Genomic DNA, 23877 nt, shown 5'->3' on the forward strand with positions numbered 1-23877 from the left:
TTTAAAGGCCTGGCTGCTACAAGAGCCGTGTTTGACAGATGCAATGCTTGTATTGCTGCAAGAGGTGCACATTTCGAACAAAATCTTCATTAAAAAGTTTATAAATAAAATAATTAAAATAATAAATTAAATATATTTTTTTCTTTTTTCGTGATTTCCTGCGAAACAAAGCAAAAAGGAGCATATGTCCATAGGACTTTTTTTCTTAGTTTTTTACTCCTCTACACGCTCCCGAAGTTTTGCCATTTAATTTGGAAACACCCTGTATATCGGAGTTACCCTACGCCATATAATCTGTAATTCGATCGATAGTGATAAATCATCTGAATTTCAAAATAATTAGATAGTAATTAATATGCCTTGATTTGTATCAGAACTCAAACAACGTTTCTCGACTATTACAATTAATTTCATAGAGCATTTATATTGCGTCCTAACCAGATTCATAATCAAACGCTGAACATAGAGACAATATGATATTGTCTCTTCGCCAATGCAATCTCACATACAAAAGTATATAGCAGAAACTAGAACTTTGTTAAACAATTAGATCAATTAATACAAATTGATCGAAGTTTCTACTTTAGCGTGTAAAATGTTGATATAATAATTAATATATTCTTGCGATGAGTTCATTGTGTTATTATTGACTGCTACTGAAATCAGAGAATCGCAACTATTAAAAAGCAATAGAAGTAACCAAAATTGTTATGCGAAGATTATGCAACACTAAAGTATGATTGACAAATATGGGTTAATAAACACTATTATTATCAGTAGCGGGACAATTTTCGGATTTTGATATGGGATATGGAATGATCATTCTCGTATTGCGAACGAAAACGTTTCGAAAATATGTCCGAACAGGGCATATACGGCTTGTTCTATATTTGTCAGTTCGCAATAGTACGAATCCTCGTTTTTGGCAAAAGAGATGAATTGTTCATTGCATGCGCGACTACGTTAATAACTGCTTGAACATGTTGGCAGAGATAGTTAGTTTTCATTGAAATATTGAATCGTCGTGCACTGGATATAACTTGTGTGACTATGATTGGATGTATTATGGTGTGATTACTATCAGCTGCTTTTAATCGTAAAATACACGTACACTTTAATAACGGCATATGAGAAAGATTTCTATTTAGTTATGTTATCATTTAATATTGCCGCTAATGTACAACGTTCTGTTGCTAATTTTTGTTAATCAGTAGCCATTTTACTTCTGCACGCCATCATAAAGAATTAAAGATAGAATGAATGCTGAATTTTATAATCAATTTTATTTTTGAATATATAATTTTTGATTATTGTTCTTCTTCCCCTTTATTTTTTTAAAAAACTGCAACTCTATGAAAAAAAAAAACAAAAATATATTATAATGAAATGTAAAGAAAAACATAGATAAAAAATATACATAAAGGATTATATTTTCCTGCTTGAATCGAGGTAATCATACATTTTATATGTATTAATATATCTGTATCATTTTGAATATTAATGATTGGCTGGTTATATGTTACGCAATTGAACGATATTTATATGCAAACATATCTATCTCGTAATGTTCTAAATGAATGGGAAAAATTTATATTCGGCAAATAACTACGATACGTTTGCTAACAATTATCGTTATAATTACATGAGATAGTTCTGTTTGAAATGCAAAATTTGCATTACTATAATTGAGGTCACTTACACGAAAAACGGTTGAGACGCAACAAAATGAATTAATGCATATAATAGCAATTTAAAGTAATAATTTATCTTTTTTATCTTAGTAAATATATCCTTTACTCTTATTTGTGAACTTCTTTTAAGTGTTTTACTTTTCGTTTTAATTTTATTATTCTATTCTGTCTTTTAAGCAATTTACTATTTTATTAGCGTATGTCTTAATACATTCATTTTCCATCTTCTGCGTTGTTTATATTATAACATTGAATATATTATAACATTGAATAAATATGAATTTTAATTACTGACTAAACTTAGAAATATAGTTTTGTTATTGAAAATCTTTGATATGCAACGTCATAATCTTATAAAAGGATGAATAATCGAACAGATAATTCATTTAAACTCTCATCGTAGTTAAAATCGCATAAACGCTTGAAACGTCAGGTGCCGAGCAGCAGTCAGAAAATTATCATGGCAGATAATTACGGCGAAAAGCGAATGTCGACGAATACGGACGTTCGTTAATAACTGCTATTCTCGCTTCATTATACGAACCGCAATTTGCTTATTGGACGTTTAACAGCGGTCGCACTGCGGTGCCCAGTACAGCCCTAGAAGAGGATATTGAAGAGACGCTCATGAGGTACTTGCCCGTTGTCCATTTTACGCTAACAAAAATATCGGATTTCCCACTAAACGGCTCTAGTTGTAATGATTTCGTCTTTATTGAATTCTAATGGCAGAAACCAATTCGCTTTTAAAATAACGAGCAAGCATCGAAAGCGACCGGACTAGATTGGTGCAATTTTTCGGATTTAAATCTCTTAATTGTACTGTAAACACATATATGTATTAGAAAGAAATTATATTAAAATATATTGAATAAAAAAATATTAATTTTTTTTATTAATTAATCATTTATTATATATTTTTTATTTGATATTGCTGACTTTGAAACTTTAAATTATCGGTTATTATGAATACAATTTTTTATTTTTTTTTTTTATTAAAATTCAAATTTAATATAGCAATTCTATTTGTTTAAGAGAGAGTTATTAGGATATTGGAACCATTTATCGTTTTATCGAATTGTACATCGTTAACTCATGTCAAATAACTCTAGCATTATTTCAATTGTGATGTCCGATCGGTTTACCTCTCAGCGATAAGAGTATTGAGTTTCCTATTAAACAGCTCTTTCGATAATGGTTTGGTCGATCGATTGATTGCGCGTGTTTTGTAAAACCAAAAACCTCTCACGAACTCGTTACATACAATTGAATCCTAAATATTAGAGTTAGAACCCTGACAAAAATATCGTCTTTAGATATACTAAACGAATGTGCACTACGTGATGTTATGAAAATGATTCTGTGTGATTAAATATAAACAATTATATTCCAAAAAAACTTGATGAATACACAAATATCGTGCCGGATAAATAACGAAGGTTCGCTAATTTGTGATAACATTATACTTCGCGCCAATCCAAATAAATCTCTTTTACGTTTCAGCGATCAACAGAATTATGATATGACATGTAGCTTGTATATTGATGGAATTATTTTGTCGATATGTATTACTACAAAAATATCGGAGTTTTCATTTAGATTATCTTACAGCTGAGCTGTTGGGCATAAACGATAGTGCACGTTCCTATCAATCACAGCATTACGAAATACAAACATAACGCTGATGTTCAGTAATACTGATCGGTTCGCTACATTTAGCCATATGGAATATGGTAATGCAATTAGTTGCACCATCATGTTCAATCAACCGTTCTATGTCAATGAAAAGCACAGCGTACAATAATTAACGATTAACCTAATTTCGTAACATGAACAATTAACTTATAACAATTCAGATGTGACAGGACTTCGTAAAAATGAACGATAAAAACTTCTTGTCCATAAACTTTAAAACGCGCAGTTACATTGTCGCATAAGTTTTATCTCTCTCTCCCCAGCAATTATCCAACTTTAACAGTTATCCACTAATTAACGAACTTTGATCCCTACTTTCATTTAGATGTCTTTATTCATCATTTAATAATATATGTAGATTTATGGTAATTTCATGCGTGAGAGAGGATAGGGACTCTAGTAGAAATAAATTTTGTACATTTCCATATTTAAATAGCAATGTATGTTACGTTTATGTCTGGTATATTATTAATTGGTCCATAACTAAATTTTCTACTAACAATCAATTTCGAACAGCATGAATATATAATATCACAAAAGTAAGTGGTGACTAATATTGTACGAACGAATAATGTTTGTTCCTTATGACAGGCCGATACACGACGTTTCGCTGTAATATGCCGGCGATAATATCACGTTCGTATATTGCATTCCAATTCACTACATATCGTGTCTCTCATTAAGCGAGCTTCTAATTAGCGATTGGTCTCTATCCTGTTACATTATGCAATCTATCTGATGATTTCGATCGTCAGCACTGGCTTTATAACGCGACTGTCGAGTAATTACATTCGTTGTTTTAACGAGAACATTTTAATCATCTCCTACATGTGTAATAAAACTCGAAAAGAGCCGAATCATGTTTGTGCGCTTTCAAGTCGCGTCATGTTACTTGCGAAAGTAGTTAAAAAGAATTGTTGTATAGTTAAAACCTTTAGACGTAAACGCAATAGCATCGCATAAGTTACTGAATTAATTATGATCGTACGATTACTGAACGGAATTTCAACGGGCAATCATGAACCATATTGTGATGAAAACGGTTATGTAAATGTCTTAAATACGGAATGAGAAATAATCCGTGCACTTCTAACTCAAACGTAACTAATAATAACTCGTACTCATTGTAGCCCGATAAGGTTTAATTAACCGTAAAACGGACGCAACGTGCGATTAACGCAAAGTTATCGAAAAGCGGCAGTTTTGAAAATTGCTATGCGTTTCCATGGGCTTTCTTAAATCATCGTTCTTAAGTTGCGCGAGTCTTAATTCGTTCACCCTTCTTCAATCCGACGTTATCGCATCCGACGACATGCATATCACAGATTAATGTTCGTGACACACGAGCAAGCCGCGCAGTTCTGAACGACTTTTAAGTTGACTTCGGAGTTTTCTTCCGCACACGGGGGTGGACTGAAAGTTGGGCTCTGACGGAGCACAAAAATAATTTTGCACGATAAGACCGAGCACGCAGGCAAGGAACTTTTTAGTAAACACCTTCAACTAGAGTTGCCTACTGCTTTGCGAGAAAAGCCGTGATTCTCACAGCTGTTCGAACTTCGGTCTCTCCCTTTTGTAAGCATTCAAAGGATTTTGATTTACCATTGCATCTTAAATATTATTTTTAATATAGTAACATGGAAAAATTGTTGAAATGTGCAGGAACGTTTTAAAAATAGAACGTACATATTATGTAATAAGAATTTGATTAAAGAGCAAAAATATATACGGAGAAAACAATTTTGCTGAACTATTTAAAAATTTAGCTGGAACTGAAAATAATTTTGTTGGGTCATCAAAATATTTATGTAAGACTCAAATTAGTTGCTAGAATGTCGAACTTTTTGTAGTATTGCTCATCATGCTTGAGATTTTTACGTAATTATTTTGGTCCAACAAAATTATTTTCAGATCTGTTTCTAGCTAAATTTTTAGATACTTCATCAAAATCGTTCTTTTCATGTATGTATATAAAAGGAAAATACTGTATTAAACAGTAATATATAAATATTAGACAGTAATATATCAAAACTTTCTTTTAGAAGTTTATTTTAGCGATTTTTTTAGAAACAAATGTTTGCAAATTTGAAAAATAATTTTTTCAATTAAAATGTTAAAAGATGCTAACTCAAATAAATTCAAAATAAAGTAACTATGTTTTATTCTTAATTCGAGTTTTATTTAAAATTTTAATTTACGGTTAGATTATAACGACATTTAATATCAAAATATTTTGGAGTATTAAAGCAATTAACGTTTTTTCTTATAGTCTCTTTCATATAAAATATACCTCTGCTACAGATACAAATAAAAGAATACCGCATAAGAAATCTTCGTTTTCTCCGGCCAGAGCTAACAATGTCCCAACAGAAAGCTCTGCACTCGCGGTTAAATATTGGTACTGCTACGTGTCGGGGAGATTAAAGCTTTTACCGAGCTGCGCGAGTCTAATTGTCTCCAAGAGCCAAGTGCCGAGGCGCGATATTAAATCTTCTTGTTAGCTAAATGCGAGCGTACCGAATGTCTCCATCGGCACCATCGAACTTTGATGTTAACCAGGAAATATTTCTTGCGTATAGATCTATCGTCACCGTCGACGGTAATGCTCTCTTGCTGCGGCAAATGTCACCTGTCTTTCCTGCGGACTATGTCTGTTACATCGAATGAAACTCGAACGATGGGTCGTCGAGCGGGGCGCGGTTTGTCAATTTCGGATTCTATCGTTCGTACAACTTACGATTGCGCATGGAAGGGGGGAGGAAGAGAGCAAGCGGCTTGTAAGTTAAGTTCAGAATCGGGACTTCGGTATTGTCGTTCCCAGCCATTGACTTCGGAATTCGATGTCGTCGGTCGGTACGAACGTTTAAACGTGGCACGGCGATGGCCTCGAAACTTCATTAATGCCGAGTAGATCGATCCGATCGTTTGACTGAGGCGATCGACCTTGCGAACTTGTACGCGAGGAGGCGTCACCTCGTTTTTGCAGAAAACTGTCTCACATCTCAGACTTTACGAGCGCTTTGGCGAAGAGCTTAACGAAACCTCAAGCACATTAGAGCAAAGTGTAAATCTCAGAAGACGTAAAAAGAAGAAATGTCAAGAAAGTAGAAACCTTCGGGGATATGAACACTGCAAATATTTTTAGAAAGAGTTTTAGAAGTCATTTATTTGTATAAGATAAAATGTACGAGTATATTGGAAAAATTGTTTAAGTAATATTTTATGATAGCTAATTAGATTATTCACTTAGACACGTAATTATTTTAAATGATTACAGTGTTCTAGAAAAAAATGCACATTTTAGTGAAATATCAATGCATTGCATTATAAATACATACATGCTTATTTGTTTTCGAAGAAAGAAGACACATTGCAATATAAAAATGTATTTGTAATTAAAAAAATTAAAGAGTAACCTTTTAGTTTCTAATTAATTTTAAGTTAAAAATATAATTTTTATATTACAATGTGTTTTCTTTCTTAGAAAACAAGTAAGCATTAATGCAGTGCATTCTTAAGAGCAGAAGTAAATATTAGATAAAATTCCACTTCGAAAATAAATGGAATTATTTTGGAAAGCTGAAATTCAATAATAATTTATTAAATGATCAATTAAAATTACCTGTTTAATACATGTAGATATTACGAGAAATGTAACGACGAACCTTGAGGAAAAGAAAGAAAATGACAATTTATATTAATTGAAGTTACTGTATATTTATGTATTACATTTATATAGAGTTTTTAAACATACAACTTAAATGTGATAATTGCTTTCTGTATTAAATATATCTATTTTGATTAATCAATATCGAAAATTAATACATCGATCGACATCACGATGTTGTTAATTTTTATTAGGTTTTATTTTATACAGGCGTTAATTTATTATTTCACACCAAAATACATGTATAATTATGACACAATAATAAATGATGACATGCTTCCGATGTGATTAATCAAGAGATGCAAATTGAAATATCGCAAAATTGGTAAACAAAATTATCGAACGACAAATGTGTGACGAGCTCAAACATTCGTGTACAATAGCGTTATTCTGACACAGTTTCCATGGGAATGTGAAAGGAAATTAAAAAACATATTTTATTTTATTATTCGTGCCACGTTACAAACTGAGCACGCTTTAACATGATCAAACTTTGATTATGTCACTCTCGAAAGGAAGTTGTGCAGAACTTGTACAACTAATCTCAATTCGACGAGGACCGTCCGACAAACTTTTTACAGTAAAAGTACCTTTTTCTTTTCCGTGACACATACATACGGAAAGTCTCGGAGAACTGTTGTAATTCAAGATTTTTGTTACATCCAAACGATAAACGATACTAATATACATAGCGAGATAAGAAATTCTAATCAGACAAACATAGTAAGGTCCAAAAGTTTCCGGCTTAAAGATATAAAAAGGGTATTAAAGTGATACAATTGTTTTTATTTTTATCTTTTTTTCATAATCACCTCTTATTTGAATATATTTTTTAGAACGATGAATTTTTCTATATTAAGAAAATATTTTAAATTTTCTTTAAATGATTTATATATATAACATTGCGAAGATCTGCGAAGCTTTCCTTTTCATTGCCTTACAGCTCCAACTTAGTCTTCAGTGCAGATTAGTTTTTTATTTCCAAACTTAAAATCCGATTTATCTGGAAAAAATTTACCAGTGATGAAGAAATCATCTCCGCAATATCAAACCATTTTAAGGACAAACTCAGAATATTTTTTAATGATTAATAAAAAATAATAAAAAATTAATTTAGTATTCTAAAAAATGTTAGAAATAAAAGGTGATTATATTGAAAAATAAAATGGTTATTTTATTTTATTGCCTTTCTTGTTTTGTTAACATGAAAAGTTTTTTTAATCTTTCTAAGTAATTCTTTTTATTCATTTATTCGTTTAGAAGATTTAACCTTTTCAAGAGAATAAAAATAAGGTAACAAGAGAATGTATTGAAAAACATGTTATTATCAAATATAATAATAGTTTAACTCTCTCAGTTTCTGAATTTTTCTTGTATATGGAAAGATTTATATATAATATATCATATTTATATCATATATCGTATATACATATATACAAGTATAACAAAGACAAGCTCATAGACAATTTCCATAACGTACAAGAATGATGCATGGAGAATGATTGTGATGTATTATATCGCACTATAGGGACTCTTTTAAGTGTTATTTTTTTTCTAAAATATATTATAAATTGCAGTATGGTGTAGTATAGTAAAATTGATCTTTGTTGGGTACAATAAACGTCAGGCTAAAAAGATTAAGAAAATTTAAGAAATTTAACAATTGTAAAGTTTAATGGTTACGAAACTTGTTGCAATGAAATCGGTGTGTGTTACTTACACTTCTGCTACTTATAGCTCCTTGAGCTGATTCGAATGGTTTCGTTTAAATCTTGCTGTCGGCTCGCCTTTGTCGAAGACAACGGAAGGAAATAAAGGCAAGCATCGCCAAACGCGATATCGGCTGAACAGCGGTTGTATCGCGCGTGACTCCGCATGTTTAAGTGGCATTACTGTCGTATATATACGTTCGTACGTGTTCCAACAGATTGCGAGTGTCGACTTGTGGATAGGAGAGCGTGTTTGCGACCACGGTAACGGACGCGCGAAAAGAAGATGGAAGACTTGTGCGCACGTTATATTCCCTCGCCAACCTGCCGCATTCGACGTGAAAACAATCTTCTTTCTCGCACATACTGCGCAAAGTCATAGTTTATTCTATCTTGAATAATAGATAGAGGGAAATTTAAGACTCTAATCGGTCGTAAAAACAATTTTTTAACCGTGAAGTCATGCAGCAATAATATACTATAAGTTAGTAAAAATAAAAATTTGACGCTTATCTTACTCCTCATACATATTTCAAAATTACGTGAAGTTTTCGATGAAGAGATTAATAATTTTTGGATTCTGTTTTTCTGTTAAGGGTTGTTTGATTTTTTTATATTAAATTTTATTAAAATTTTGCTCATAATTATAATTTTGTAGGTTTCTAAGATTTCAATAAGTTTGTAGAGATAACGTTAATTAAGAATTCTGATTGAAATATTATTTTATAATCATAAAGTAAAACAAAATATTGCAAGAACAATTTGTTAAAAAAAATAACTCAAAATTTGAATTAAAAACAGTGTTAGGAGAAAGCAAATAGATATTAAGTTATTGCGAGTGATTTAACAATAGAGATGTGGCAAAGAGATTTTAAATATATTCAATTATTTTTTTATTTTAAACATTTTAGATATCGATTATAGGAATTAATATTTGTAAACAGATACCTATATATAATTGGAAAAACAAAAATACGCAAGATTTATTTATACTTGATGATGAATAGTTTATCTAAATATATATTCCGTTGTTTTGTAACCTTATAAAATATCTGACATTTGGTTTTAATAAATAAATAAAAAAAAAACAGTCTTAAAGGTCTCTTAAACTATTTCGGTCTGTACATATCTTTTTAATCTACGATCTTAAAATAACAAATATTGATTTCTTCTACTTGATAATTTTAAAGAAGAAAGAAAGAGAATAAGCACAAATATCACTTCCGTCATGCTTCGGGTTTGCCTTCTAGCATTAATAATATACAATTAGACTTAAAAAGTTTGCTGAAAAGCAGGCGAGGTAAAAAACCAAGGTATAGCTTTGGCACACTTTTCTTATCGGATCCGCGAGATCGTCCGCGAGATGCGGTTTAACCCTGGAAGTATAGCACAAATATCGTACACGACCTCGTCGCAAGGCGCTCGCTAGACGTTTGCCACTTTCATGCTTAATGCATTCAGTGTTATACATAATGTCGAGGTACACATTAAAAAGGCCGCGATATACCCGCGCTCTGCATATTCGTTATCTATACAATCTTATGCCCGCACCTCGCAGTTTGCGTTGATACGCACGTATTTAGGTACATATGGAGTATTAAACGTCGCTTGCCAGTCCGCTAACCTTAGAGTTACATATCTGCAATAGCTGCAAGCGACGCTGAAATATCCCTGTCGGATTATCCTACCGTTCTACTGCGGTACCCAAATCGGATTAGCAACGTCAGAGGGTGTCATTAACTTGACCTGCTACTAACTAATTTCGCGCATCTGATCATCCGTAACGATCCGTCGATTACTACTTAGTTTGCGCTCGCCGATCTATCTTAATTATATGTATATAGTATTTAGATTGGGGAGCGATATAATAGCGTATATCGTGCATTAAGTAATGTCACGCGCGTGGTATTAAACGATCCGGTCGTTTTTCCGCGTGTTTTATTTCGCGTTAATCAGCGGACTGAATACTTCGTGTCGCCGCTCTGGTGGAATATATTCGCGTGTACGAAGATATTTACGTCGCGTCGACGTGTATTTGCCTCCGACGTGCCCTGCTTACGAGACCGCAGGAAAAGTTCGAGCGCACAAATTCGCGGCTAATGTCGAATGTCGTGAAAATCGTTTAAAATATAAGTTAAAAGTTGTGCCCGGCCGGAGTTCCACCGCATTTGGTAATGGAGTTTGCGCAAATACCACTACATACGTATCCAGAAATCCTGAAAAGCAGCTTAGCCTGTCGATATTTTCTAGGATCACGTAACTACAACTCAACCTTTAATCTCCCAGGGGTGACAAAGGTTATGCCTGCGGCGACCTCGCGAGCTTTTGCACCGATCCAATGCATACGTAAGAAGCTTCGTCAGATGAATGCAACCTTGGTTACTTTCCCAGGCATCTCTTCATTCGAATGTCTGACAGCTTCTCCTTTAAATAAATTTTCTCGCTCGGTTGAACAGGCGCCAGCTATGTTACAAATTACTCTTCGCGTTACATATTTATGAAGAATACGCCATCGCGCGCGCATTTATCATCGCATCTACAACCACTCTAACTTGCGCGCACGTATATTCGTACGTTCACGCGTCACATGCTAACTGTGCCGGTTACGCGTTCTCTTTCCGAGGTTCCTTGCGACCATACCGTAACACATACTTTTTAATATTGAAACTGTTGCATTTTATTTATCTTCAAAGATTACATATTTTACAATATTTTTTCGTTCTGTTATACATTTCTTAGAGCTACTGGCGATAGTGTTTTGGTATTAGAGTCGTATCGCTAGCAAGATAGGAGTATATCGATTCGCGGTTAGCGTTAATTTTATGCAAGAACGAAGATGACATCGTAGTTACGCTCCCGGGAGCTTCGTCGATCCAATGCATACGTAAGAAGCGTCACCAAACGGGCGCAAGCACAGTGCCCTTAGCAAACGTTCCCCGCAGGCCCATTTATCGATTCCATGCCAACGGAAAGCTTTCCATTAGCGGCGTACCAAGGCGTTCCTGTACGTGCTGTACACGTTACGACGATGTGCATTTACTTCGTTCGTACCGGGCACTCTGCCTATTGTAGCCGGCCAATCGTTATTGCGAAATCGCGTACAAACGTACATATATACTTTACTTACCTCCTCGCTGTTGCGTACAGCGATGTGTACGTCTATTATGCGTAGGGTGACTCCGGTATATACGCCGCACACTTATGAAAAACTTAATTTATTAAATATTATTTAATAAATTAATGTTTAAAATAAACGAACTATATCAGTAAAAACTTTGTACTGTTTACTACTATGAAAAAATATTAGAAATCCGAAATATATATATTTATTTTTCGTATTATAATAAAAAATAAACTTTTTGAAACCCTTGTATTTTTGCCATATATCCCATAGGGATTACTTATAGGGGGGTATGTACGGTTTATAAAAAATTTACAAATAATGCATATAAATAAGACGTAAAATGACACAATAACTTATAAAATGCGTTTATAAAGTTTTATTAAGAAATAAAAATGATAAATATGTATATGAAGTAATAAGTAATAATTACAATCTTCCTACATATATTAGAAATGTTATGACAAGAGGTATATATTTCACGTAATGCGTTTATTGCATTTAGTGCACTGATTTCAATCTGCGCACTTTGTATGCTTTGGGCATAAATCCCGCCCGCTAAAAATGCCGTATATCCCAAACAGGTAGGATATACAAGACAACAAACTGAACAAAGAATACGAAAACAAAGCACTTGTATTTTGCTATACAACATGCTTTACTATTCCTCTACACGTATGTAACACGAAATAACCACTAGATCTTTTACACGCCCTACAGTAATCATTTTATGTAGATTATAATTTATGATAACGCCACTTATTAAAGTGACAAATCGATTCAACTCACAATAATTTCGTTAAAATTAACAATAAGAAATTGAAATTATAACTCAATACTAATATAACATAAAGGCATGTAACAGAGTAGTTGCGAGAAAATTACCTCCACGCCTTCTATTTTTTTTTACTTCTGCGGCGTAAATCCCAGCGCGGCGTATTTGCCGAAGTTATCCTAATATGCCGAATGACAAATCAATAATGCAGCTTACACGTATGCGCGTTTTCCATTTTATCGCATTGTGCGTGTGTTAGCAGCCGATGAAAAGTAGTACGCCATTTCCGCACGCACTTTGTTGACCCAGCTCGGTTTATGTCAACCGCGTTATTGTGCGTCTATCAACGAGAATTTATTCGAGTAGACATATCGTATCGTCAAACTAAATAAAGTCGCGAAATAAAAATTAAATGACAAAGGATGGACAGAGGCAAGCGTGTAGGCGTGAGTGTGCGTGCGTGCGTGCGTGCGTGTGTGTATGAATCTGTCAACGATTTTTTAAAAATATTTTTCGATGGAGGTGGTTTCCCTATTGACTCTATTGAAAATTAATTAAAAACACACTGTATGAACGTATGTGTTTCAAAATCATGCAATTTTAACTATTCTATAGTTCATGAAGAACAAGAGTCCGGTTTGCACGAATACGATTATTTTACGGAAATAAAATGGATTAATATACATCATGTCGGTAGACTAACAGCATATGTCAAGTTAAACGGATGAACTAAAGCTCCTGGGAAACAAGAACTATTATAATGTTACAGCGCTATTATACTTTGTCTTCCAAACAACTTTAAATGCTCGCATTTCATGGAGCGGAAATATACGTTCCATTAACAGTTTACGATTTTAGTAAATAATGTACCCATACGTATTTGTTTCGGCGAAATGTTCGATTCGGTGAGTTCCAATCGTCCCGCCCGTGTTGCGATTCACATAAATCTATTAAGCTAGAGAAAGTAGGGTAGAGAAATGTCGCAATTCCAAATCGCGTTCAAGTAAAAAAGATCACGAAAACGCGATGTGAGAAACGCGTTTTCACTTCTCCCGCTCGGAAATAATAGCGGTGCAATGGACTTTATTGCCCTAGGCGCTACACCGTGCAATAAAATGGGATACGCACTTTTCTCCTCTCGTCTCCCGCGTTGCAGCGTATAATATGTCGCACATATAAAATGGTTGACACGAAGAGCGTAAAATGCGTTGAAAATTTCGGAAATTTTGCCAAAGCAGCGTGTTCTTTCTGGTACTTACTCTTCCTGGCATATAAATCCCAATTATGTTCCTTACTATTTTTATTTTTATACTATATCTCATAGATATAAGTACAATGTGAACTCTGCTTAGAAAAAATTTATATATAGAAGACTAAAGAAAGAAAATTAAAAGAAATATACCTCTGATTTGATATACTGATCGTTTATCATTATATAATAGGTTACATACAGTTACTTTTTTCCGTGAGACGCAGACTTGTGATATAGGTACATACATTTACAAGTTTAAAGAGAGAAATAAATTCTTTAAAGAATTATTTTTATGGGAAAGGATTTTTTCTATGACATAAGAGCCTATAAATAAATACTTTATGTCTCGATATTCGCCGTTAAAAATTCAAATGCTTATCAATAATTTCTTATCAGTAATTATGGCGTTAATACATTTTGTGCTTGTATATATAAAAGGAGAGAGTTGATTATATCAAACTAAAATTTCATGATGATATTCCGTTTAATAACGAATAATCGCTGGTTTTGGAGTATTGTGATATTTTTTAATTTTGCTGTGACATTTCAACACAAACGAACGAAAAAAATTTGTACTTAAAAAAGCTTTATTTTAAAAAGAGTACATTTAAAGTTCATTCTCTGAATGTCTTATGAAATTAAAACAATATTTCTCTGCAAATTACGCTTTTCAAACTTAACAGATCCTAATATTAACGTTTTTGCTATTTTTAATTTAGAAAGTTTATCAATGTTTTTTTTGCTCGTGGAACAAGAAATAAAGTTTTATAAAAACTCAGAACTCGATTCTCCTTCATTGCTCATTTTCGAGAGAAACTCTGCTGTTTTTTAGTGTTCATGAAAACACAATGTGATATTAAAACGTAGACAGACAGGAATAATTTATATTTAGAGAAGAGATTTATTTTTTAAAAATATGTTTAATACGTATTTCAATTCCACGCTATCTTTCATGAAATTAAAATAACATATTTTTTGAAAAACAATTTGATATGTTGATTTTCCTTCTTTATTCACGTTATTTTCAGCGTAGCGTGTATACATAAATACGTACAAATATTTATGCGCAATTAATTAGTAAGCACATTTCCTTTTTGTATGATGTATCTACATGCGCGTTAGATTTTGTACGATAGGACGAATGAACGGATTGTGCATCGCGTAGAGCAACATAAGATATATTACGGCGTGTGTACATATGAAGGGACGAACAGGGCGACGCGTGCACAAAGAAAGTGCGCGAACGAAAAGAAACCAGGAGGAGGAAAATGTAGGAAAAAATAGAGAAGCGCAAGAGAGATAAGAAGAATCTCTGCGAAGGCGCGAGAATTATAAGGAAGCGACCGTGCAAAAGGGAGGAGGAAGGAAGTCAGCGTGAAAAGTGTGCTGACTTTTATTACTCGTCGTTCATATCCGTGTACGTACACTTGCGCATGTAGTTTTCGCATATATATTCTGCTAACTCTGGACCTGTCTCTGTATGCTGAGCCGCCTGCACCATCCATCCACCTTTTATATCGCCGAAAATAAGGTGCACGGTCTATCAAGCGGCTGTCGCGACCATTGCCTGCAAGGCAAACACGCCCCGCCTTTTTTCCGTCTTTCTTGCGAATAAATAATTCGCTCGTGTATACGCGTCGCGTCAAATTAAGTGTTTATTATCCCCTCACGATGGCAACGATAAATTTCTCGAAGCGGCAGTTAGTGCTTCTCGAGGAAGATTCGTGCGCCATTCTACCAACGAACTTGTGCACGTTTAGGGAAACGTATCATACTCGTGTCTCATGCGAATTTCCTCCAATGAATTTCGCAAAGCTCGTATTTTTAACTTTTAACGAGAACACCGTAGATCTTGCTGATTTTTTAATTTTTACTTGTATTTCTTTTTTGACATGAATTGTTTCGTTACATATTCATATTCTTTTTTGTTCATTATCTTCATTCTACCACTAAATTGCACCACTAAATTAATCTATTATACATATACTTCATTCATTATTTAAACCCTTTTAATGTACGATACTCTGGTTCATAAGTCGAAATCAAGTTAATATCGATTGATTTTTCGGTCATCTAGTAAATATCAAATTAAGCGGTCCTAAAAATCAATCGATTTCAAATCGAGTCGTGAATCCAGGTATATATATGTATAATATATATGATTATGGAAAGCACATTTCACAAAAATATATTTTTACAATTAATTTTCTAGTTTTAAAGGAAGCAACATATGGAGAAGAGCAACACTCTAAATAGGAATGACAAAAACATAAGTAGTAATAAGAATATAAAAATTAAAATTAATATAATTTTAAAATATTTTATTTTTAAATATGAATAATATCGCAATAAAAATACGCTACTCTTAAATTTTGTGGGATTGTTTTCAAGAAGGGTGATATACTTTATACAGATAAAACGCATCCTCTTTTCTGTCATACGTTACGTACATTTCCACATGATTTTTGTAGCCTCCCTCTGCCTCCCTCCCTCTCTACAGTAGCGAATCGTCAATTCTATCCGATGCAGTTGCACATTGCGTTTTAAAATTCACGCGTCAACGGTCGATATCGCGATGACACAGATATCTCGCCCAATAAGAGGAGGCTGCATACAGGAGATTCTACTACCCATCCGCGCGGACATCGATCCATTTCCGTGACACATCTACGGTATATGATTTCAGCCTTACAACCGGATATCCGTTTCTCCATTACTCCCACTGAAGAACACTTCGTGTAAATCAAATTTGGTTATTCACTGTTACCTTAATGAAATAATGCGCTATTAATGGAGGAAATTGTTCAACATATGAAACTATTTAATGAGAATTTTGTGGTACTTAAGTTTCAAAGTTAAAATGTGTATTTTTAAATTTTAATATAATATATTTATTATTATCTCGGAATCAGAGCAATTAATGTTGTTAATAAGGAAAAAAGACAAGTATATATAAAACTTTTATTGTCAGTTTACGAAATGATATTGGTTGTTGCAATTCAGTAATATATTGAATGTACCTTCAATGCATTTTTAATTAGAATAGGCTATAGGTATATTTTAATTTATCTTGCACAAATAAAATTTTAACGTAAAGCGCAAGACAGACTTCGTTGCTAAAGAATAATATTTTATTTATTTTAACGTTTAACTTTATTCAATTCATCTCTTTGCAAATCAAAATACACAATTCAGTGTATTGCATCAGTGCCTACCTTCGAATGCGTCACATTAAAGACACTTATAATACAACATGACATCAAGCAGGAATTCTCCTTTGCATTACGTTACGATACGTTCGACCTAATTTTGTTCTATTAATTAGCACTTCAGGACCGCGATTTTCACTCGAAAGCCAGGAAGCCGCGCGGCGTTTCCGAGAGCGCTTCATGGTGCATAATTAATGGAGGTACCTCGATGCGTCCTCGGATAGAGAAACGTGTGGCTTTTGAAGTTACTTGGACTATTCACATCTCGATTATGATCGATTTTTGTAAAATTTACCGATAGAACATAATTTTAATCTAATTTTCTAAAATCGCCGAGCGTTACACAGGAACGATAACTGATAGTAGTAAAAGTGACAGATTTTTCCGACCGCGACATACGTAACATATCCACCGCGTTTTATTGTTGGATTTGCAGAATCGCTTTGACAGACGCGGTCTTTCCATTTTCGTCAATCCGATTGTTCCGCTTAACGTTCACCGCGTGTTCTCAACGTCTGTGCATATGCACACTGATAAATAGGCGGATGTGCAAAGCGCTCAGGTGATACAGACTTGTAAACCAGAATTGGCGTAATGGAATAAATCTATTATGCCACTTTGCATATGGGTGCCCCTGTGTTTCTGTAGGAATAACATAGCAATTCAAATTGAATGGAAAAAGTTATTTTTTTAGCACGCATGAAAATTTAAAATCTTTTTTGAACTTTTCATCTAATTTTATTTTTTATGATTCCCATTATTCTCGAGAGGTTTTACTTTGTTTTTTTTTTTTATAAAAAAAAACAATATTTTATATAACTCATGATTATATTCGATTACATAATATCTTTTTACATAATATTATACAATACTTTTTTTAAAGTATATTCTAGTATAACGACTTTTATGTATATATTTATATATAATGAGTTTATTTTTAAATTATTTGGAGCGTTCGTGCGTTTTTATGTCCTTCATAAATTTTTTACATCCTGTTCTTGCTGATTTCATATTCGCTTAATTCCTCTATTATGCAATCTGGCCTATCATTTAAATGATTGCAATAGATGGGATCTTGCCCTATAATATAGAACGCAGACAATTTGCATGTCGAGAAGTCAGGCAGCTTTATAAACCCGCCAGCATTGTAATTCTCAGCGTAATGCCTTGAACCTGCAGATGCTCTTGATGTAAGTGGAATGCAACAGTGCGTATCACGCGCGGAGTACTCATTCCACGAATCATCATTCCATTCACTAGTGTTCGACTTGTGGAAGTTACGTTTGGAATTTCTACATAGATACAGAATGCACTATAGTAAAGTTCGTTAAGGGCGCTGCATGTGACTTGTATTCGTGTCGAAAATACAGTATTGATTTGTGCAGAGTTACCTATATTTTCATGCATCCGCAAGTGCAATAATATAAATATACAAGTAAATAAAATGTAACGAATAAGTAAAATTAATAAAACGGTTTGTGCTCTTACTTACTCGTTCTATTTTTCTTCGATATAACAGAGGAAATCTTATATCAAAATTTTATCTTTTTTACATATCGTACATTAATATTACATAATAATGGTAATATTAATACTATCTATATATTATATGACCCAGGTGATTGATGTGCTTTCTATACTAATTGTGTACTATATACAAAAATTTAAATTTACCCCCAAATTTGAAATTAATCTAAATTAAAATTGCTTAAAATAATTACAAATAAGGTTCTCTCCTTTTTTAACGTATAAATTATACTTATATCATGAATAACATCCTCAAATTCAGAATTTTTTATAAAACTAAATAAAAGTACAGTTCTAAGGGATTAAATGAAAAATATTCCCATCTATCACAAAATGCATTAAGCTAAGCTTTACAAAGATCAGCGATATTAACAGAAATTTTCATTGATATTACGATGAAATATCAAATTATTCGAGCTTGAAATCACGTTTTTATGCGTATTATCGACTGCATTATTACATAGCGGACATACCATATGCATGGCACTCGTCTCTTTGGAGCGCTGGTATGGCGATTATGCCTATGTATATACGTGTAACATACCAAAAGATACGGTATTTGGGTCATTTATGGAAATTTGATAGAAAATGAATGCAAGTATCTTATCAGCTATTCATGTTGCTTTCGTGTTGCGAAATTACGTAGAGCTTGTGTCGCAAGAAATTCCAAACTGTTGGCCCCAATTTTCTAAGATAAACATTGTAAATCAGGGCCAACGTTAAACACCTGTAATACCATTCGTACGTTCACACATACACGCGCAAATATCGACAATAATAGTAATTTTCAAAATATATAATAAAGGAAATGAAGCAATTAATTAATTAAATTCTTAAAGTTATATTACGAATTATACGTACGTGTTGATATATCGAAGTATAAAAATCAATATTTAAATAAGTTTCGAGTTATTGATTCGTAATAAAATTTAATATAATATAAATATTATATAAATATTAAATATATAATATATTCAAGAAGAATTTTAGGTTGGTTAATAAATGTTACTGGAAATTTCACTTCGCAATTATGTATTCGTTGGTGAACGATACTAAATTTTCAGACAAACAAGCGTGAAGCTGAAACTTACACGTCACGAAACTCGCGCTATTCCGCATCATGATAATTGGTCGCCTCTTCATTGATCTCGCATGCCCTGGATTTCGCTATATTGTTTTACGAATGTATCAACGCGCATCAAGCACGTGCGGGAATGAGACTGTTTTAATGAAATTGCCAAATTTGATCAGCTACGTCCGTATTATTTATCTGCATACGAGCTACACAGTTGCTGAAACGCGCATTACCGAGACTAGAGTGTTCGGTTAAAACGTTACATCCTTCCGCGTGGTCACAGTCAACGTAGCTGTGCGCTACGTTTCCGGATGTGAATTATATTGAACACATGGCGTGTAACGAGCGGTCGTGCTTCTGTGAAAAACCATCCCTTTGTTGAGAAATCACTTGCTACCAGACGAGCACGCTTAAGCATTTATCGGGGACTGTCAGCTTGAGCCACTGAGAACCGGCGGCAAAATGCCGTAATGCTGCCACACAACGGATTCAAGATTAGTTTAACCGTTTGATCGTTACGTTAATTCTACCGGAACAATGTCGCGCCCTTATCGCGCAGATGTAGACACAAGTATACATCTCCGAGAACGTACTAAAGTGCGCGCGCGCGCGCACGCTTCGTCTGTTATATATCCTTTATCTTTAGAAGTTATCACAAAATCTACTATTTCGGCATATCTCGAAGAAGCATGATGTAGAATACGGTTTCATGTTATTACTTGAAGATTACGTAATTTTTAAAGATTAAGTGACACACTGTTCTAAGAAAAAATGTAAATAATCCGTACTTTTCTCGACAAACCAATAATTTCTTTTGAGCAAAAATAGAACAAATCTTTTCTACAGACGATAGCATACGTGTATGTCATTTTAGTTATTTTCTATATTAATTTTTTTTTTACTTATCTCGTTTATTGCACTATTTGAATTATTAATTGGCTAATTATTGGCACAGTAAGCTTAATAAAAGATAACGTAACAAATCGTAAAATTCTATTAAAATTTCTGTTTTGCTGTATATAAATTTTATCAAATTATATTTGCAATTTAAAATCAATTTTTTCTTATACGTTGAGATATATAAATAGCATTTTTTAATTACAATTAAAAACTATAATATATTTTTTGCGGACTTAATCTCAATAAGAGAAAGTGGTACGAGTAGATAATGAAACTTTATCATAAAATGTATATTCGATGCTTAATTTCACTATATAGATCTCTCTAATTTTAATTGGATAAAACGTAATCTTTAATATATTTAATGTTAAAAATTATGTTGTAGTGAAAGAAAGGCAACACTTGCATCATCGTATAATACAGATAATTGATACTTTATTACATTTTATTAAATTATAGCTGAACATAGAATGCTTTAAAATGATATATATATATATCATTTAAATTATTATTAAATATTAACGTTATAAAAATTATACGATATAAAATTAAAACTTTATTATTTTAAATATGGATTTATTGTATATATTATATGGATATTCGCGCCTGTTAATTAAATTCAGCTGATTTACGAAATGTTTTGATTAAATAACGAATTTAATTAAAGCATTTCCAAGCATAGAAGTCGATTGTTCAAATGATACTTGGTCGGATTGTGCATTCTCAATGAATCATTCCTTTCTATTCGAGAGTTAACGAGTAAGGGTAATCAGGGCACCAAAGCTCACTTCCCTTACGAATTCCGTCCTCGTATTTGCGATGATGTAGGTGTCACTTTTTTCATTCTATCGAAGGGCGAAGGGGAGGATATCGCATGGAATTAATTAAATAAATGGTGGGCGTCGCGTTGGCGTTCATCGGAACGACGTAACGGCGGAGGAAGGAAGGAAGGTATAGAATAAGGAACGTGGGAAGATTTTCTCTCCGAGAGGATTTTCCTCGTTCTTACTCTGCCATTTTGTCACTTCAATTCTCCATTCGCAGCTCACCGAGTCCATTATCTTCTAATGATATTATTAACTAGTACATTTTTGTGCGATATTATTAATATCACATAAGCACAATGCATAAACTGAAATTACCATTATTACTGATATAACTACATTAATGTGTGATTAAATCACGATAATATTTCATAAAATTAGTAACTTAGATATGAATATCCTGATAAATTTTCGACTTTTCCAAGGCCATGAAACGATATTTCTCTGACATTTACGTGTTCGAAACTTCTCTACTGCAATAATTAGGAATTATGACAAAGATGAATGGGAGCTAAAAAAACTCATGGAAATGAATACGAAGGGTTTTACCAAACTTTTAATGTGCTCCATATCGGCATACCGTCCATATTTCTCAGAAAGAAATTAAATTCTGTGGCGTAAATTTAACAAAAGTGCTGAATTCTCAGATAGTTGGCGCGGACGGAAATATGTTAAATATATCGCAATCTCCGTGCATTTTTCGTTTTAATTTTATTATGTCACCTTTTCTCAACGACGACATTAATTTCTCCTTCAAACGGTTCTTCTTAACTGCGTTGTACTGCGGTGTTGAATCCTAAAAAGGAAATTTGACGTTATCTCAATGAGGGAATCGTCGATCATTTGTAATCGCCTCGACGGGCGAGATGTTAAAGCGCCACGCGCTATTGGTCTTTAATTTCGCGATTATCCGTTCGACTGCGATCTGAATCAGAGACGCTCTCTTTAGTTTCAACTTTCTTTCAGCTCCTCTTTCTGTCTATCTCCCTCGTCTATTTTCCCTCTTTTATATTTCTCCCGCGCTACTCATTATCGTAATAGAGAATAATTTCTTAAAGCTCGGTCCTGCGATAACTATAAAACTGATCCGCCCGCGAGATTGAGGTCGTCTCGAATCGAATACAAAAGATAGAAAAAGAACAGAAAGTGGAGGCAAAGGAAGAGGGTATTCCGCGGAAATTGAGGAATAACGATCCCTAGGGATGGAAGGGACGGGAAAAATATTTCGTTACCTTCTCAGATTCCTTCCAAGATTCTTTCGTATTTTTAGATTGACATCTATTAGTCGCACTTTGCCAGTATCTTTATGCTTGTTCACACGGCAATAACACAATTTTAATTATTTGTTTCCCACGCCTTTGTATACCTCGTGAACAAAATATTCTTCTGATTACGAGAAAGATATGACTTGTTGAAAAGTCTCAAATATTTTGCTTTACTAAAACGAATCATTTAATGTGGGCTTGTCTGATTATTAGTTAATGATGTTAAAATCATTATTATATATAATATAATAATATAATTATATTAGCTATGAAATGATATATGCATAAAGATATGCAAAGCAATTAATTACAATCCCATTATTGATTTGCGAACAAACATAAGCAGATTAGCTAAATGACTAATAGATGTTGATCTAAAAATAGGAAAGAATCCTGGAAAATTCAAGAAGATAACAAAATATTCATAGATCAGAAATATATTACGAATTTATTTTATAATGCATGTAAGTTGTCAATAATTCTTTTTATGAACAGAATTCTTTGTATATGATCTAATTTCTATACATCTATTTCTATATATCTTCTTCTAAAATTGATATTACTATCAAATTCGTGTTAACAATAACTTTATAAGATGTAAATTTAAACACATTGCGCGAAAACATATCTAAAATTATAGAAAATGTACTCATATGCATCGTGTATTTTATTAACATTACATGCTAAAAACAATGAATTTCTTCTGAAGAGTAATATTTAATTTACTTTATTCTGTCTTTTTATTACAAAATAACAGCTATATCTTACCATTTTCCCGATTATCACTCTACACTTATTAAATTACCAATTTAATTTATTTTACAAAGATTAATTAATGTTCCAAAGATTATTTTCTTAATTATAACGGTACAAAAAATAAAATTTTACATATTTATTTTTCTTTTCGGAATAATTTATTGCGTTCTCTCATTAGCGACTCGTCGCTATTTACTGGGAATAATTAGTTTCACATGTCGTCACCACATCCGAAGAGCAGCCTCTGGCTCGCTCACGTTCGAGAAACTTTCTGCGTCGTTATTCAATCCCTCGATGAGCACGATTAAGAGACTTTTCCAAGCTTAACTTCGAGCCGCAAGCTAGTCAAAGAGATGTTTTGATCTGCCTCCAGCAAGTCTGGCTTTTGCTTCCTCCCTCTCGCTCTTTCCC

The 23877-nt window shown here is 33.1% G+C and overlaps 1 protein-coding gene across 4 annotated transcripts in view; it reads left to right on the forward strand.

Annotated features, from left to right (window-relative positions):
- The window catches only part of dpr12 (defective proboscis extension response 12), a 214707-nt gene that overhangs the window by 37343 nt on the left and 153487 nt on the right, over nucleotides 1-23877 (forward strand). The window contains exons 1-2 of one of the 4 annotated variants that reach the window (XM_018448517.1): nucleotides 14422-14427; nucleotides 16957-16963. The exons of 2 other annotated variants lie outside the window; for them this stretch is intronic. Coding sequence is in view for 1 of the 2 variants with exons in the window: in XM_018448515.1 (XP_018304017.1) it covers nucleotides 2319-2323 (5 nt within the window). In the remaining variant the exon portion in view is untranslated. Of the gene's footprint in view, nucleotides 1-2108; nucleotides 2324-14421; nucleotides 14428-16956; nucleotides 16964-23877 lie in introns of those variants that run through there. One more of the 4 variants, XM_018448515.1, reaches the window with a different exon arrangement.

The sequence above is a fragment of the Mycetomoellerius zeteki genome, unplaced genomic scaffold, assembly GCF_001594055.1.
Source record: "Mycetomoellerius zeteki isolate Tzet28-1 unplaced genomic scaffold, Tzet1.0 scaffold221, whole genome shotgun sequence".
Classification (NCBI taxonomy): Eukaryota; Metazoa; Arthropoda; class Insecta; order Hymenoptera; family Formicidae; genus Mycetomoellerius; species Mycetomoellerius zeteki.